Below are 17,704 nucleotides of genomic sequence, written 5' to 3'. Positions count from 1 at the left end.
GGGTCAAATCGTATTTGCAAACAGCTCTTGGCATTTGTTCTATCCTGTATCGCACTTCAGATTTACTGCAGAACAAATCTGAACAGTTTGGCTGTCAAATACAAAAAAAAGTTTATTTTCTTTAACAATTTTTCCATGAACATTTTAATCTTCCGTCACTCATCCTCAACTACTCCTTGTCTGTTTTATGTGTGCGTGAGTGTTTCTGAAGCCATGGATCAAAGATCTTGCGGCACAGGTCTATTTACACCAAAGATTAGTTGGTTTCTTTCCCCGTTGAGTGTTTTTCAATCTTGTGTGAAAATGGTTGGAAGGGTCAGCGCCTGTGAGTGACCCTCAGCTCTTTCCTCACTCCTCTGATTGTCCCACGTCTGCATCCAACACTTAGACACACCAGCTTCAAAGGAGCCGACCCGTCACACCCCGCACATCAAAGGCACACTGTCAGCCTCCATGCCACGTCAAACTGTGCAAGGGAGGAAATTCGTACTTGTAAAGGGACTTTAAAGATGTCACGTCCTGTTAATGACATGGACTAGATGTGACACTGACAATGTTGCATCGGTCCTAAGAGATTTGTCATGTCCGTCCAGCTTCAAACCAGCTATTTCAGGTCATTTTATGGTGAGCCTCAGGTGATGGAGAGTAAAGAGAAGAATCAGGAGTGTGAGGCCAGTGAGGAGTTCAACTTGAGTGTTTCCCTGCAAATACTATTTTAAAAGTTGATCTCTAAGAACTCAAAATAAAAGCTATTAATAACTATTGATTGTAAAGATGATTGGAAATAATTAGATTACAACTAAGTATTAATTGTTTCCATAAATTGGCCAAAGGGTAAAAAATGAAAAGTTGTTTTGTTTTTGTATCAGCCGTACTGGTCAAAATGTTTATTTGTTTTTTGAATGAATTCATCTTTACTGTCATTAAACAGGGTGTACAATGAACCTTTTTTTGTTGACACTGGCTGCTTACTCCTCTGAGATTGTCAGTTTGTCTATAGCTGAATGATTTTTTTTAGTATCACACTGAACTTTTTCAGGTACCAGATTCATCGATATTCAATTTATTATTACTTGATTTTATGGGTACAATAATTAGTGTAGCATTGTGTTACTGTAAACAGAAAAATCAATCACTCAAGTCAAATTTTAGTGAACAGAACATTTACCACCATGCCAAAAGAAAAACCTGCAACAATAAGTAAACCTACAGCAGCAAAGTCACCTGGCAGGATCTTTTCTCTCTCTCTCTCTCTCTCTCTCTCTCTCTCTCTCTCTCTCTCTCTATATATATATATATATATATATAAATATATATATATATATATATATATATATATATATATTTATATATATATATGCGTATATATACCGTGTGTGTATATATATATATATATGAATGATTTGGATGGATGGATGGATCAGTTCGCATGTGACGGCGCAAGTAAACACTCATCAGTTGTCACATGTGCAAGTGGTTACTGTGTAAATTGTACTTTTTCCACACACGTGCTAAAACATGAGCAGTTTGCGTTAGTTTTATTAATGTACGTTTTTTTATACAATTGAATTTATATTAGTTACTAATACTGTAAGTTCAGCCTCTCTCTAATGTTTTTCCCATAAAGCTGAACTGCATTCTTTATTATGTTTCAACACTAAGATATCCTCATTATTAGTCTCTTGTATCAAAAATACTGGATTTGTTTGGATTCCTTATGGATATTTTGTAGGATTTTAGAAAGCTATCTTCAGAGCAATAATGGATATTATACAACCTTAAAGGCTCAGTCGTTACTCCTCATGTCCTTATGCCAAATTTGGATTTTTCCTGCTCGGTCCATTTTACAGTTCAATTGCAGTACATTCCCCACCATAATTTAATATTTCTACAGGTTATTATGACTGATTATTACAGGGTTTTTAAATAAATAAACATGACTTACTAATTATTGCCCCCTCTAAATGTGTTTTCTGAACCTTTTTTTCTGTGTCATAAAGTTTTTTTTGTGCCATCAAAATTAAAATGTGTTGCACAGCTCACACACACCGTGCTTTATATATTATATTTGTTCTCAATAAAAGAGAGCACTGGAACTTTAGTTAAGGGATGGCTGTGTGGCTTTGAACTGGTTAGAAATGAGTAAAGGTATTCCATGAAAATTAAGAGACAGAAGATATTTGCATATGTTGTGTGTGTGTGTTTTCATTTTCGAAGGATTGCATTGCAGCTATCACTGGTCTGCAGCTTGCTAGGAGTGCATTCTCAAAGTGAGACATTATGGCCCCTCAGGGCCACCGTAATCCAGCCATTAAAAAGTATGTTTTATTGTAAGGTAACGCCAACATTACATTGTGTGTATTCATATCAATTACGAACTTGGCAGAAATTCGTGCAATATATCATTCTACTTTCAAATCTACCTGAAGTCCCTCAGCTTTCTCTTTAATCTGTCCCTTGATGTCCAAACACCCGAAAATCTGTTTTAAAAAGGAAGAGATAAGGAAAGGGAAGACAAAGATACAAGGGAGGGAGGGAGTCAGATAGAAGAAACAGTGGCCCCATCTACAGCCTGCTCAATTAAAGCATTGATAGCTTCCAATAGATTCATCTTCCTTCACCCTGACAGCTGCTTTAAGCCCTCTGAATCCCTCCAGGCTGAGACATACACCCAAACACACTGGGCACAAGTGTCAGACTGTCAGAGGAGCACTGTGAGCTGGTTTCGGCCTCAGATCTCACGCTTTAGTAAAACACCGGTTTTCTATCTTTGCTCTCAGGGGTTTGCAAGTTGAAGTGCAGGTGGTCCGACATTCTGCCAAAGTGATCCGAATCTGAATCTGCGTAAATTACAGCGTCTGAAAACCTCACTTTCACAACATGTTCAGACGACGCTCTCTCTCTCTCTCTCTCTCCCTCTCTCTCTCTCTCTCTCTCTCTCTCTCTCTCTCTCTCTCTCTCTCTCTCTCTCTCTCTCTCTCTCTCTCTCTCTCTCTCTCTGTGTCTGCTCATGTTATTTGTTTCTCTCCTTTTTTCTCTTTTCCTTTGACTTTTGCTGTTTCACTCATTCTTTTCAACACCAGATTATTGTTTGCTTTGGTATGATTTGTGTTTCTATTTTGTTAGTATTGTCATTTTTATAGCTCTTTCAGAGAAATAGTCCAAATTTAACCTGTCGTCCCCCAATAAATGACCTCTTATATTAGGTTGTTGTACAGGCAGATTATTACAACCCATATTTGCATTTATAGTGGTGGCCACCAAAGTCTGCACGAGGAGCTGGGGGTGGATGGATGAGTCAACCACACAGAGGACTTTAACCAAGGAAATCACTGTGTGTCATACAAAAATGTCAGCGTTGACTTATTTAATGTTACACACGGAAGTTAACCTCTATATTAAGTTATGTACATAGCTATGGTCCTCTATGCTATATACGTAAATTAAGTAACATAATTAAACTTAGTTTAACCCAAACCATGATCTTTTTATAACATAAACGGTATGTTTAAAACTGCGAAATACATTACACTAACATCCTGCCATCGGTAGAAGGTGCTATGTGGTCATATCATAGACTGTATATGACGATCGACGGCTTCACTCTTTCGCCCCCCTGGTGGCTGGCTATGGTAAAAGTCACAGGTCACAGGTCCCGCCCCCCTCCATGATAGTAGATGGGATATGGGCCAAATTAAAAAGTCAAAGCACATCTCAAATTTTTCCCAAAGATGGTTTCTGTCAAAGTAGAGAGTTTTTATCACGCTGATGTTTGTTTGCGTTCGGTTTTAATGAGTTCTTTCATGGGGTGATTGACAGCTGTGATCAAAAGCTGTGATACACTCGTTATAGTTCAGGCGTGTGTATGGATGTCACTTTAATGACGTGACACAACCGCTCGACTCAGCCAGACTAGAGGACTTGTTGCCTAATTCATACAAACCACTGATCTATTGTAACAGGAAAAGGTCAGGCTCATTTGTGCCCCCTTAGGTTAAAAATAAAATATGATCAGATGAAAATGTTCATTTCAAATCCAAAGACCAGCTATAATATGTTTTACTGCAGTATTGATGCTGGTACTGTATCGGTACAGTTTAAAATAGTGTAGAGGATATTCAAACATTATGAGTCATATTTGTAAACATCATGATCAGATTATTCTTCTAAAAATGTCACTGGAAGTTGACGATATTTAACTCACATTTGACTTACTCACATTTATAGAAATGATAAGATTCAACTATTGAAAAGATTAAAACAATCAAGCATCGTTCAGTCTAAGAATGTTATAGCACACAGATATTATTTATTGCAGTATTTCCAATGAGACACAAAGTTTAGCGTGCACTAACAAGTTCATTATGAAAACATTTTTATTTCATGTTAGCTTATATTATTATCTGTACTGAGTGGAAATCAGTGGCTTAATTGTAATTTCAGACAAGAAACTGAACTGATTAAGCTTATAATTACAAATATAACATCACCAAAATCAACTTTGTGCATACATAACGGAGCAGAATTAAAGAATATTCAGTTTGACTTGTAAAAGCTTGTCTGTCTGTATGTTTAAGTTTATATGGCAACAATTTTGAAAAGCACCATTGTATGGAGACATTAAATGTTGTAGAAAAGGAAAAAAATCTGTGTGAACAGAAATATTCAAGCCTTCTCAACCTTTTTCTGTTCTCACGTCTCCATTTTTGGACCTTGAGATGCAACTTCTTTCCACAGAAAGTTTAAATTCTGTTGATTATTTGGGGATTAATATTTATTCCTTCAAGTTAATTACAGATGCATCTCTTTTTCTTACTCTCTTTACGACTGTGTTCTGAACATTGTGGGAGCCAGTTTTCAGGTTTGCAGGACTGTCACACGTTCTCACCCTGCTCTCTGGATGTACAAACAAACTGAGCGCTGTGTGCAGATGGGGACAAAAGGCAGGCTTATGGGCGAGGCCAGGAGGAGTCAGGTGGATCAAGGAGCAATGTGGGAAAAGTGGAATCTCCCGGCGATCCTCCTGAGACCACCACCAGCAAGAGAAACGTCAGATTTACAGGATTCAGAATTCTCCTGGGAAACGAGGAGGCTTTGACGCACTCACATGCAGTACATGCTTTCACAAACGTTTACTGGGAAAATGGAATAACTAATAGTAGGTCACTTTTTACTATTCCTGAGAAAACTAACTGATGGACTTCTCACACTCTTCTCACATATTTAAACATGTACAGTCACACATTTCCTCAAACATCTGCCAGAAGTAGCTGACAAACTGCCTGTCATTATGCAAATTCATATTTAATGTCAGATGATCACTCTTTGATGGGAAGATAAGACATGGTCACTCATGTGGACCTAAAATGCAAATCTACGAAAGCCTTAAACCAACTGCTGCTTTTGCAAACCCAAATATGGATTGCAAACAAAACAAATGCTGGTTTTCTCATGTGAACATTCCCTTTTTTTTTGTATTCTGGCTTCACGTGCAGCTGGATTTTACTTAACATGTGAATATATTTCAACTGACATGAATGTGACATTCTCACTAATGTGCACATATGGAAACTTAAGTGGTGCATTACTTATACTGTACATTGCAATTTTATATCGAAATAAAAAGCAATATACAGAAAACAAAGAAAATCAAAGTGTCTAAAAAGCACATTTGCAATATATACAGTATAAATGTTAAGGTGCTGCCCTAGATTATGATTGAAAGCAGCATAATTCCTCATTAGTGGAAAACACACACACACACACACACACACACACACACACACACACACACACCTTTAAAATGTGCCTGTAATTGCCAAACTGAAAATAGTAGCTGTCATGTTTTTCACACGGCTTTTGGGAGGAACAGGAGTGTGAGGATGGCAGGTTTGTGGGACCCCGTCCTGTAGAAAGAAGAGAGATTAGAGAGATTACAGTTAAAGAGTATCTCGTCCTGTGGAGCCCCTGCTAAACACCAGCTCCCATCAGAAGGGCCTGGACTGATGGAGGAAACAGCAGAGATTATACCCGTTTAACAGTAATCCCCCCTCCTCTGGAGCAACGCCAGCACGGAGCAGAAGACCACCACTCGACCGGAGAGACCAAGAGAGACATTTTAACAAGATTCACTTTTACTTTTAACTTATTTTTAAGAAAATATGACTTTTATTATTTAGCATTACATCATTTAAAAGCAAAGCTGCACTATAGGCATCTTGATTGGCAGCTCCAAACTGGAAGAAGAATTCACTGATGCCAGAAAAATTTGGTAAATTGCGTGTTATTTTTTGCAGATACAAGTTTGTCTTGTGGGTTTATCTGAATCAAGGGTCTAGGATAAGGATAATGTCTGTTGAACAGATTCATGATGGATTATTGAATAGGCCTAAAGGGCACAAGTCCAGGTGGGTCAGAGCCACTGTTTCAAATGATGGTAACATGTCCTAATCATTTTTGTGTTTTGTTTTTGTTTTTTTTGTTTTTTGCTTTAATGTCGAATATATTTATTGTCTGCACAACAGGAATACTGACCCACGGGTGGATTTTTAGGACAAACAGTAGCTCCAAAGTGTTCTGGTTGTCCTGCAGAAAGACACACAAAGCTACTTCAGATATAGTTTTGTGTCTTTTCTCAGTTTTTTACATGTCTGTGCCCAGAAGCCCATTTTCTTATAATTTGTCCATGTGCAACTGCCCTAAAGGAGGAATTTGTGATTTGGGGCAGTATAAATAAACCAAACATGATCATACAGTGGATTTCGTTTGGGCCACTATAAGTCCATCCAGTTTAATTAACCTCACGATTATCACTCACAACTGTAATGTGATCGAAGTGTGAAATACCCCCTCACTATAACACTGATAACACATGCAGTCTGCTGTCACCCGTTGAGTTTCTCTTTGCGCCACTGTTACACATCACTTAAGTAGCCTATGTGTAACTGATGCACCACTGACTCAGTGACGTCTGTAAATCACAGTAACACATGAAGCTACATGAGTGAGTCACGGTAAGTTGAATAGCTACACGATTACATTTTAGGTTTTGGTTTAAAACACACTTAGTTAAAAGAGGCAACAAAAAGAAAATTCTCTAACAGGCCAAGAGTAGGGAGAGCCTAAAGACATAAACAGAAAAAAAAGAAAGACAATGCGTGATTGATTGACGGATAGAAAGCCTGCCAGGCAGACTGACAGGCTCGCTGACTCAATGTCTGAGAATGAAAGTCAGAGATTGGAATGAGCGAGCGAGGGAGGACAGATGTGAAGAAATGAGGGAGAGAATCATGAAACGTTTAGCAAACATGGAAACGTGGAAAATGACTCTGATAACTCACCTCTGATAACTGGTTCAGTGCCAGACCACACACATGGATGAGCAGATATGGATACACACACACACACACACACAAACACATGTTACAGACACACACACACACACACACACACACACACACACACACACACACACTGCATACCTGGCTGGGTGGGCTTGGTTGCCCGAGGCTACACTTGTCTCCATGGCAACAACAAGCACGTTAAGGTGACACTCAGAAGTCTGTGCAGCAGAGCAATTATAAGAGCTGATTAACAGCACATGAAGTCAATACTGCTGTACCGTGGTGTCATTTCTACATCATAAACATGCAGTAAATATTGTTGTGCATTTGGGATATTAAATACAACATGCATTAATACATTAGCCTAAAATCTAGGGAAAAAATATACTTTACATGTTTTTCAGTGAATTAGTCACAGATGCTGCAAATGATACAAATGAACTCATCATCAACTCCGTGGATACAGATGTCAGTTTGAATTTATAATTTCCAAATGTTGTGTTCCTCCTGACTTGCAATTGTGATTACATGAGTCATGACTTAATTGTTGAGGAGTAGGAAAATGTTAAAGAGATATTATTTCCCCACTTTACAGTAATGTGACCACACGATCATTGTGCAGTCAAACCCCTGAGACATTAGGAAAGGAAGCTCTTAGTGAGCATTTGTGTTACTTTAATTTTCATAATAGGTCTGATAAAATGTAGCCACCATGATATAAAACTGGCATTCAGTTCAATTATAACACTTTCTGACATGACAAGACATTTGATCATGTATTTTAACATTCACTTTACTTTAATGGCTTCCTAAGTTAATATGAGCTTTCAGCAAAACATTTCATGTTTAAATGAAATATTAATTGCCTAACATTAGACAGAAGTGTCAACTGTTTTCCCCATCTCTGGGACAGGTGAAAGTGTTAAGGCAGCATGCAAGTTTTTTGTTATCATTGATGAGCTTGTTGTTTTTTTCCAGTCGTACTGGTTTGTACCTGCAGAGGGCGATGCAGGTCTAGATTAGAAAGTGTCAGAGCTGGGCTGTGTTCTGTGTGTGCCAGCTGTAAACCATCACACACTTCAGAACACACTCTTCATTGGCAAAATGTGACACAATATAGTGACATAAAACTCCCTCAGTAACACAGTGCTGTCTGAGATCTGGCCTCCAATAAAATTTCAGCCACATTTAATTTAAAAGGTTTGATATTTCCTTTTTCCAAGGATGTTTCATGAGTGCACAATTGTTATTTTTCTTATTATTTAATTACAGTTAACGTGTAATATTGAGTGGCATTCTAGAGTCATCACACAAAAATGTCACATTTGTCAACAGGAAGACTTATGAATGTTAAGGTTTCTAATATAAATCAATAATATTTGAATATTAACATTATATGACCTTTATTCAATCAATAGATTTGCAAGAGACCTTAGTCAACAAACTAAACTCCAACTAAAATAATTGAAATAACAAATCATCTCTATTTTCCCTTTAAAGTCCTATTGTTTTTTTTGGTTTTTTTCAAAATCTCATAGGAAATGATATGAGAAGTGGATAAAGCATTTAGAATGATGTCTTGCCTCAGATAATATTACTGTATGTTGCACACTGTTTTTGCCTAATGCAGACTAGCACATCAAAACTTTTCAGTTCAGTTCAATTTTAATTTTTGTCCTTGGACATCTTTGACATGGAACAGAGTTTAGAGTTGTTGTAAAACCACAGGTGCAAGCTGCACAATGTTTGGGCACTGAAACACATATATCAAGGTTGACAGGACATCCAATCTAAAGTAATTACCAGGTGCAACAGACGTTTGCTGAAACCGCACAACACCGGTACATCTCCCTGGATGAAATAGTTGTAAATCTCATGCAAGTCCTCTCCTCCTCTGTATCTGTGCAAGAAGCAGTTTGTCTGGACAAGTGACATCAAACTGATGCCAAGTTAAAAGACAAAAGGTGAAGACAGGAGCAAATAAGGGCGTAATATTTCATCTAAAGACGTAGGGTTCACAACACTGCAATTACAGTCACAGTGAGTGTTTAGACACAACATATAAAACCCTTTGGCTAATTACATCCTGGCTTGAACTGTGTATTGAGAAAGAGTTGTTCTTCAGCTGGGTTGAGAGATGCATGAGCTGCATTATCTCTCACACAGGCGAATTTACGTTATTTTTAATATGTAATGTTTGAATACATATTTCATTTGAATCTGTGTGTTACTTGATGGCTTCAGATCGGAAGATGAGGTTCCCTCTCTGGATGTTCTGGGGTCCTGGTGGAATAAGTTTAATTCTAAAGAAGTGTGGTGGAGGGTCAAGCGGTCCTTTACATCACCTACAGGGTCTCTCCTCAGGTGCCGTTTTCTCTGCACTGGTCAGATAAGTTCAATTGTCTTTATGGTGAACCAAAAAGACTGACTGGACTGGTATTTTCACAACTAAAGAACAAAGATTTTTGTCCTTTTTACAACTCCAAAACTCCAAAATGGTTTTGCTCCACAGCAAGATGTTTACCGATTTTATCAACCATTTACATGCAACATGTTTATTATTTGTTAGAAATTTAATTTGCATTGGATTTAGATTTTTTGCAAAGTGTCCATGTGTGGCAGCCTATATATTTAGGGATCACCCAAGTTAAAGTTAAAATCACAACACAGCGTTATAATTGGATAATCACTTGTGACCTGTTGTTATAGCAAAGTACTGTATGTTTAAAGAACATGTTCCGGATTGGCTGTGTTTCATGTTTTCCTGCTGGATTTACGGGAAGAAAAGAAGAAGATGTTCCTCCGGCTGGGAATGTTCGAGTGCACAAGGTCAGAGGAGGGGGTAAGCATGATGTAAGTTGCAATGTCATTAAATAACAGAAAAAGTGAAACTTTCTGTTGGTGTCAATGCAAGCACAGACAAGTGTACAATGTGGTTCTAATCTAAACTCCATCCAGAAGTGAGGCACAGATGTGACAAGGAACAGAATAACTGTCTTAAGTTAAAGGTCCGCTAAATGACAAAAACAACTGTAATATATTGGTTTTAATAGTATAAAATAGAAATTATCCATCAAAGTAAAAGATGTCAGTGAACATGTTGTTTGCTTTCCTGTTTTTCATTCCAGGAAACAGGGAACTGGAGGATTGTCAGAACCCCACTTGTTGTCTTGCACCATATCTACTTGATTTATGTTTCCTGTCTTTCAAGTGGAAGCCTTTAAAAACACCACAGTTGCTGGTTTTTAGTTCAGTTAAACCGACATCATGGTGTCAGGGAGAGACGTTCTTGTGGTTGCTGCTGTTTTGGTTTTTGCCCTCATTTCAAACTGTGAGTTTATTATTTATTTTATGTCCGCCTCAACTATTTAGACTTGGCTTCTAAGTCTTTTATGCGCAATGGTTTGAATGTTTAGACTATTACTTTCACTGTAGTGTTCAATTACTAATGCATTTTCTGCAAATATGGAAAATGTTACCTTCTAATTTGTTATTTGCTCATGATTTATTATTCACTCATTTAGCACTTAGCTATATGCAACCGGAAATGTTAAAATCATTTTGAACATTTTCTTAGTGGTTGTGTGTTCTGATCATTTCAGGTGAGGGTATCATTGGTGGCAGAGAGGCAGTGCCACACTCTCGCCCCTACATGGCCTCCATCCAGGTGCAAGAAGGAGAGAATATGAAACACGAGTGTGGAGGGTTTGTGATTGCAGATCAGTGGGTGATGACTGCGGTCCACTGTCTGCCAACAGGGTGAGGCAACCTTCCGCACGACTAGAATGAATGTGGTTTGTTATGCAGGAGGCAGAACGTACAAGATTAAAAACAAATATATAGGATATTGGTTTGTTTTTTTACTTCACACATTTACTTCAGAGGTAACTCTATTTAGCAGTATGATCATGTTTTTTTTGTAAATCATTTCATTATGTCTTGTTTTTGTTAATATAAATATCTTATATTGTGGAACAAAAACATGCAATTTTATCACATTTGTTTTCAAATGATGCTCCCTTTTTGTGATTATGTTTATGTATCATAATAATGTGTCCTGAAGATTATTCAGTGCTACTCTTTTCACAGGCCAAATGGAAGGAAAGTAGTGCTGGGTGTCCATTCTCTGAGTGAACCTGAAGAGACAAAGCAGACATTCGATATTTTGGAACTTTACAATCACCCAGACTTCAGCGAGTCAAACTATGATAATGACATTGCTTTAATTAAGGTAAGTGTATAGTTTTTGTCAATTGTAGTGGCACCAAAATGTAAATTGTTACTTTGCTGTTTTTTTTTTTTTTGGGGGGGGGGGGGGGGGGGGGACTACAACAGAACTCAAAGAATCAATTTTTTAAAGGGATTTTCGGTGTGATTTTTGCAGTTGGATCGTCCGTTCAACGTCTCTGATGCTGTTAAAGCGGTGGAATTCCTGCGAGCCGGCGGCACAAACCCCGGCACAGATGCAGAGGTCGAAACAGCTGGTTGGGGATCCCTCGATAACCTCGGGGCCAGACCAGACAAGCTCAAGGAGGTGGTCATTGAGGTGACCAGTTCGACTCGGTGCAGACGCAGAGACTACTTTGGCACAAAGTTCACCAACAACATGATATGTGCACATAAAGTCTGCCCAGACCCCTGTGATCAACCACATAAGAAAGAAGACAGCTGTGATGTACGTTTTTATTTGAGTTTCTCTGTGTTAAAAGTACATAAATGTATTTCTGTGACTAACATTTGTCTTGTTGTTGTCTCTCAGGGTGACTCTGGAGGTCCTCTGCTCTACAATGGCATCGCAGTGGGCATCACTTCCAACGGAGGAAAGAAGTGTGGCCAACTAAGAAAGCCTGGAATATACACTATCATTTCCCACTACACTGAGTGGATTGACACCACCATGGCCCAGCAGCCCAGTGTGACACCAGACCAGAGCAGTTAAATAGAGGTGAAGAGAAGAAGCTTTTAGTGTTAACCATGTTTCCACCACAGTCCTGCATCCACTGATTATTCTACCTGGAAATGAAGTGTTGCTTTCTCCTTTGCAACAAATACATGGCTCTAAAGATGTAAGGCAAACATAATACCTGTACGAACACATTAGCCACCACTTTATAAAGGACTCAATAAAATACAGTTTATCCACTCCATGTCTGTCTTGTGTTGTTTCTTAATAAGTGTCAAATGCAGTAAAATAACAAAGAGAGCTATGCAGGGATAAACAGACATAAGTCATAGATTGGGCAACGCACTGCTATGCGATCTGCATCAATCTTGTTTTTATGCAGTTGACTTAGGAGTCCATCTGAAGGATGGTGTTAAAGAATGTTAATGTTAGGCAATCAAGATATCAACAAGCAAATCTCAATAAATGTGTCAGATAAGTCTCTGAGCCAATGGGGAAGTCCAAACGAAAATAACATCAGCAGCTGCACTTCTTCTGCTCCTCCACCCCCCACCCCCTGTTCTGTGCAGATAAACAGACATGAATAACTCCTGATGCTGTTCTTTTTAGTTTGGAAAATACCCACACCACCACCACCACCACCAGATTTTTATGCACAATGTAAAATTTAATAATTTCTTATTTGTTCAACAACCAATGGGTCAATTTTCTATGATCCTTCTATGATGAATATACTATTTACATAATTGGAAACATATCTACTTCTCTTAAATTGTAATGGTTTGATATTTTGTGAAATTCCCTCATATAGAGCGGTGGTAAACCATGATGACAGCATCTATAAAAGCTTACACTGGCAGTGTTGTTCAATCCAGTGCAAAATCCCTGCAGGACTGATTCCACATAGTAGAATAAACTTTTCTCGGACACATTAACGAGAAAAAACAAATTATATTCACTTCAGGCCTGTCATTGCTTTGAATCACATTGTATAGGTGTTACATTTATTGTGTTAACTCCCTGTCTGTGAGTACAGAAATTAATTATCTCTTAATAAGTAGTTCCCCTCCAAAGCCCCCTCCTTCCTCTCCCTAATCCTTTTCTTCCTCCTCTGCAGCTCCTGCACAGAAAATCTCTTTATTGAGTAGGGGCGTTGTCCGTGTGAAGCTACCAGTTTGTTGATCCCTGAGAGCAGGTCTTTCACCTGAGGATAGCTCAGAGCATTCTGGAACTTTGTAACATTCAGCTCAAAATAACGGCTCCCACACTTCCGGATGAGATCCTGGAGGGTCGCATGGGCTCCGGCCACGTAGTCGTCGATCTTCTGAGGCCTGTGCTGGTGGCAATCAAAGCGCACGAATAGGATCATGGCGTGCTCTGCAAAGTCTCGTCCAAAGATCTTCTGCAGGTGCCACAGCATCTCGCACTCGCCCTGGGTGAAACGTCCCACTTGGAGCACCAGCAGGAAGATGTGGGGTCCAGGTAAAAACAAAGCCAAGCAGTCCTTGACCACCTCCAGATTTTCTGCCCCGTCCTCGTCCCACAGTTCGGGTGTGTCCACCAGGACGACTCGTCTCCCTGCTGCAAACACCTCCTTTCGCTCACAGAACAATGTGGGCTGAGGGGGTTCATGACCAGACTCATTCAAAGAGTATTGATTACCTGCTCTCTCTAGAATTAGATTTAAGGCAGAGGACTTCCCACTGCCAGAGAGACCCAACAGGATGACTGACGTCTTCTTCGTGTCATCATCTTAAAGGAAAGAAGAAAACAAAGGTGGCTGTTAAAAAACATTTTTCAGAAAGATTAGAGCTTCACTAGAAATATTTTTTAACAAAAAATAGAATATAAGAATGCAAACTGACTTTTAAACCAAGCTCTTAAACATTTGTATTGTTTGGGTTTAAGCATGAATATTTTCTGAATGTTTTTGCATGCGTGAGGCTAAATACATTACATACATCATACTGTAGAATAGATAATGAATGCCCATATCAATGTGTGACTGTATCACCCCCTAGTGGGAGAAGTTGTATAAGAATTAATGAAAATGCAGTTCAGCAAAAAGATCATGTTAACAGACAATTCACCAGTGTGTGTGTGTGTGTGTGTGTGTGTGTGTGTGTGTGTGTGTGTGTGTGTGTGTGTGTGTGTTTGTGTGTGTGTGTGTGTGTGTGTGTGTGTGTGTGTACAGTTGTAAAGGTTTGGTGAGCAGGAGGCAGAGAAGAGGTAAAGACTATTTCTCTGGTCTTACCATCAGTGGCGCTGGTCTGCAGCTGCAGCATGGCTATGTGGCTCGTCACGGCCTCCTCCAGGCTCTCTCTCTTTGTCTCATATTGCTTTTTTTCCGCTGCCTCCTTCTTTCTTTCCTCAGCATGTTTGGCGCTCAGCTCCTCCATCTCTTTGGCTCTTCTCCCCTCTCGTTGTTGAATCATGTGCCTGAAGGCCTCCTCCTTCTCCTCGACCTCTTGCACCTTCTGTCTCAGCATCTTCATGGCTGAGTCTTCTGTGCTCATTTTCTTAGCTGCAGTCAGCATGGTTTCCGTGTAGCCAGTCCCACCGTTTTCAGCCAGCATGTAGTCGACCATCTTGAGTAGAGCGCTCAGTTCATCTTTTGCTGCAGATGATGTGATTCGGCAGTATCTTCCATCGCACAATTTTATCAACTCCAGGAGGGCGTTGTCCAGTGTGTCAGCAACGTTTCCATCTTCCAGAGAGATTACTACCAGATATTTTAGAGCCTCAGTTCCAAAGTGTGCCTGCAGTATCTCTACCATTCTTCTTTCCTTCTTTGTATAATGTCCACCTTGGATCAGCAGCACAAATGTACATATTCCATCTGTGCAAGATGTAAAGCAGCCATCTATTGCCTGGCTGATACCCTCCTCTGTCATGTCTTGTTTCAAATCTGCATACAGCAAGCTGACCAAGTGACCATCCACCGTCATGTCACAGACTTGATTTGATCCCAGAGAACTAAAGGTTAACTTGAGACGTTCCTCCCCCGATCTTTCCTGCTGCAGAGCCTTCAAAGAGGACCATTCCTCTACTGTAGATATGACCACCATCATCTGCCTCGGGTTCATTGTGCCTGCCAAACAACACTCACTTGTCAATTAATTGTAATCATTCTTGGTCCACACAAGCGAGGTAACAGTGTCTATTACTTGTAACACTTGTGGTACTTTTGGGCCTTGCAAATAAACATAACATTGTCCTTGTATTGCAAACAAAATAAGCATTGAACGTGTGGGAAAACACAAGAATTACTTACTGCGTGACACGTCTCTTGCTGGTGCACTCACAGGTCTGCTTTAAGATCTTTGTCAGCTCCAGATAATACCTGAAACTGGATGCTCTGGCTCTGAAACGAGCATGAGGGCGAACAAATAAGATCCTTCCTGATTGCAACATGTCAAGCATATCCCACAGTTTTGTTGACAAGGAAGTGCATTCCACAGCACAACCTGTAGTGAACAGACTACCTGTCCGGTGCATCTTCCTCATGCCTGACTTCTACGTTGAGCTTAGTTCCTTCCCTCACAAGCATTGCTTTACTCACGATGAGCAGCAGTACTTCTTACTAATGCACCTTTGTTCACTTGAACCGTGATTCTTTCTTTAGTGTCCATGCCCAACTGTAGGACTCACACACACACACACACACACACACACACACACACACACACACACACACACATACCGACACCCAGACACACACACACACACACACACACACACACACACACACACACACCCACACACACACACACACACACACACACACACACACACACACACACACACACACACACACACACACACACACACACTCACACACACACACACACACACACACACACACACACACACACACACACTCACACACACACACACACCCACACACACACACACACACACACACACACACACACACACACACACACACACACACACACACACACACACACACACACAGTTGTTTAAGTCACTTAGAAGGACAATTTTCTTTACTTAATTCCCTGAAGATTTATCATACGTTTCATCAACATAAATCATAAACAGGCCCAACCAAAAAACTATATTCAATGATTTACCTTTTAGGGACCAGCCTTTCGTGCTCAAACAGCAGATAAGCCCCTCCCCCATACTGTGACTGATTTGTGAATGTGAATACATTTTAAATATGCCAGTGTCTCAAAAGTCATAATTGAGGTGAACCTTTTGAACTAAACCATAATGGGAATTTGCAACTCCTAATCAGTTGGCCTGATTGAGTTTCATTCTCCTACCTGACTCTATGACTGCAGATTGAGGCCCTCTGCACAGTAGAGCAGTCTGACAGGCATCCTGGGGTTGTTTCTTGTCTGCCTTAGTACTGAATCAGCCTCACTGCAGAACAGAAGTAGTATCTTAGTGCTATGACATGCAAGATAAAATGTAATGTTCAATAACACTGATTACCAAAAGGAAAAGATCTTATTAAATCTATCAATTTCCCACAGGAAATTAAACATATTTTTTCAAAGAAATGATTTGGATTTGATTTGAAGAAAACAGAAAAGGTCATACAGAGAATAATATTATTACACACCTTTTTTTTCCTTTTCTTTTTGACATGTCCGGAGTGGGAAGAAGTATACACTTATTAATCCCACCCCTTCTCCATAATTCATTGTTAGTTAACTTGTTGCTTTTTCCAAACCAAAAGTTTTTAAACTTTACTTCACAAGAAATGTCCAAAATACAACTTATTTTAATAAATTCCTATCAAATATATATTATTATTTCTTGCATATTTATTTAATTTAATCATAAAATATAAACCTTTTTAACTAGAATTCTACAATTATAAAATGTATATATTTTGGTATCCAAAATATAAATTCATTAAAATTAAAAAAAAAATAAAAAAAATAAAAAAAAATAAGCAAATACAATAGAATGAAAAGGGGAATCCAGAAAAAATAAATAACATAAATAAATAAACAATAAACAAACAATGATAATCAAACCCTTTCACCCCTGTATCCTGTGAGAATAATTTGCTTATGTCTTTATGAATCCTTTCAAGTTTTGGCATTGCTGTGACAAATGATCACTTATAGCACATGCATGTTTGCAATGGTAGAGCTAACATGGATGAGACCGAGCTACAGTACATGCAGGAATCCCCCCGCATCCACAACAGCTGAAATTACTGAGGGATTGCACCATCCCCCTGTGCTGCTGCGCGCTGCTGTCCGTCGCTGTCAAAACGGCCCAAAACAAGACAGTACTACAGCGTGAAATGGGGGGAGCCGCCTGGAAAATGTAGTTATACGCCTTTTTTAAAATAGCTTAATTCGTTCAGTACAAAATGTGGTATTATATTTAGAGAATTACACCTTAAATTATAATAATTAGCAGGATATATTATCACTATCTGACCAAAATATCATAATAATATTCACGATCC

At 39.1% G+C, this 17,704-nt stretch overlaps 1 protein-coding gene across 1 annotated transcript; it reads left to right on the top strand.

Moving 5' to 3' along the window:
• The first annotated feature begins 10,542 nt into the window (after window positions 1-10,542).
• On the top strand, window positions 10,543-12,478 carry cfd (complement factor D (adipsin)). Its single transcript, XM_083924505.1, has 5 exons — window positions 10,543-10,674; window positions 10,946-11,102; window positions 11,433-11,574; window positions 11,728-12,018; window positions 12,103-12,478. Exons 1-5 carry the CDS (start codon window positions 10,611-10,613, stop codon window positions 12,280-12,282), a joined length of 834 nt encoding a protein of 277 aa, XP_083780631.1. The 5' UTR covers window positions 10,543-10,610; the 3' UTR covers window positions 12,283-12,478.
• Window positions 12,479-17,704: the final 5,226 nt, after the last annotated feature.

The sequence above is a fragment of the Echiichthys vipera genome (assembly GCF_963691815.1).
Source record: "Echiichthys vipera genome assembly, chromosome: 12".
Taxonomy (NCBI): domain Eukaryota; kingdom Metazoa; phylum Chordata; class Actinopteri; order Perciformes; family Trachinidae; genus Echiichthys; species Echiichthys vipera.
The sequence above is the reverse complement of the archived record's forward strand: the minus strand, read 5'-3'. Positions and strand labels throughout refer to the sequence as shown.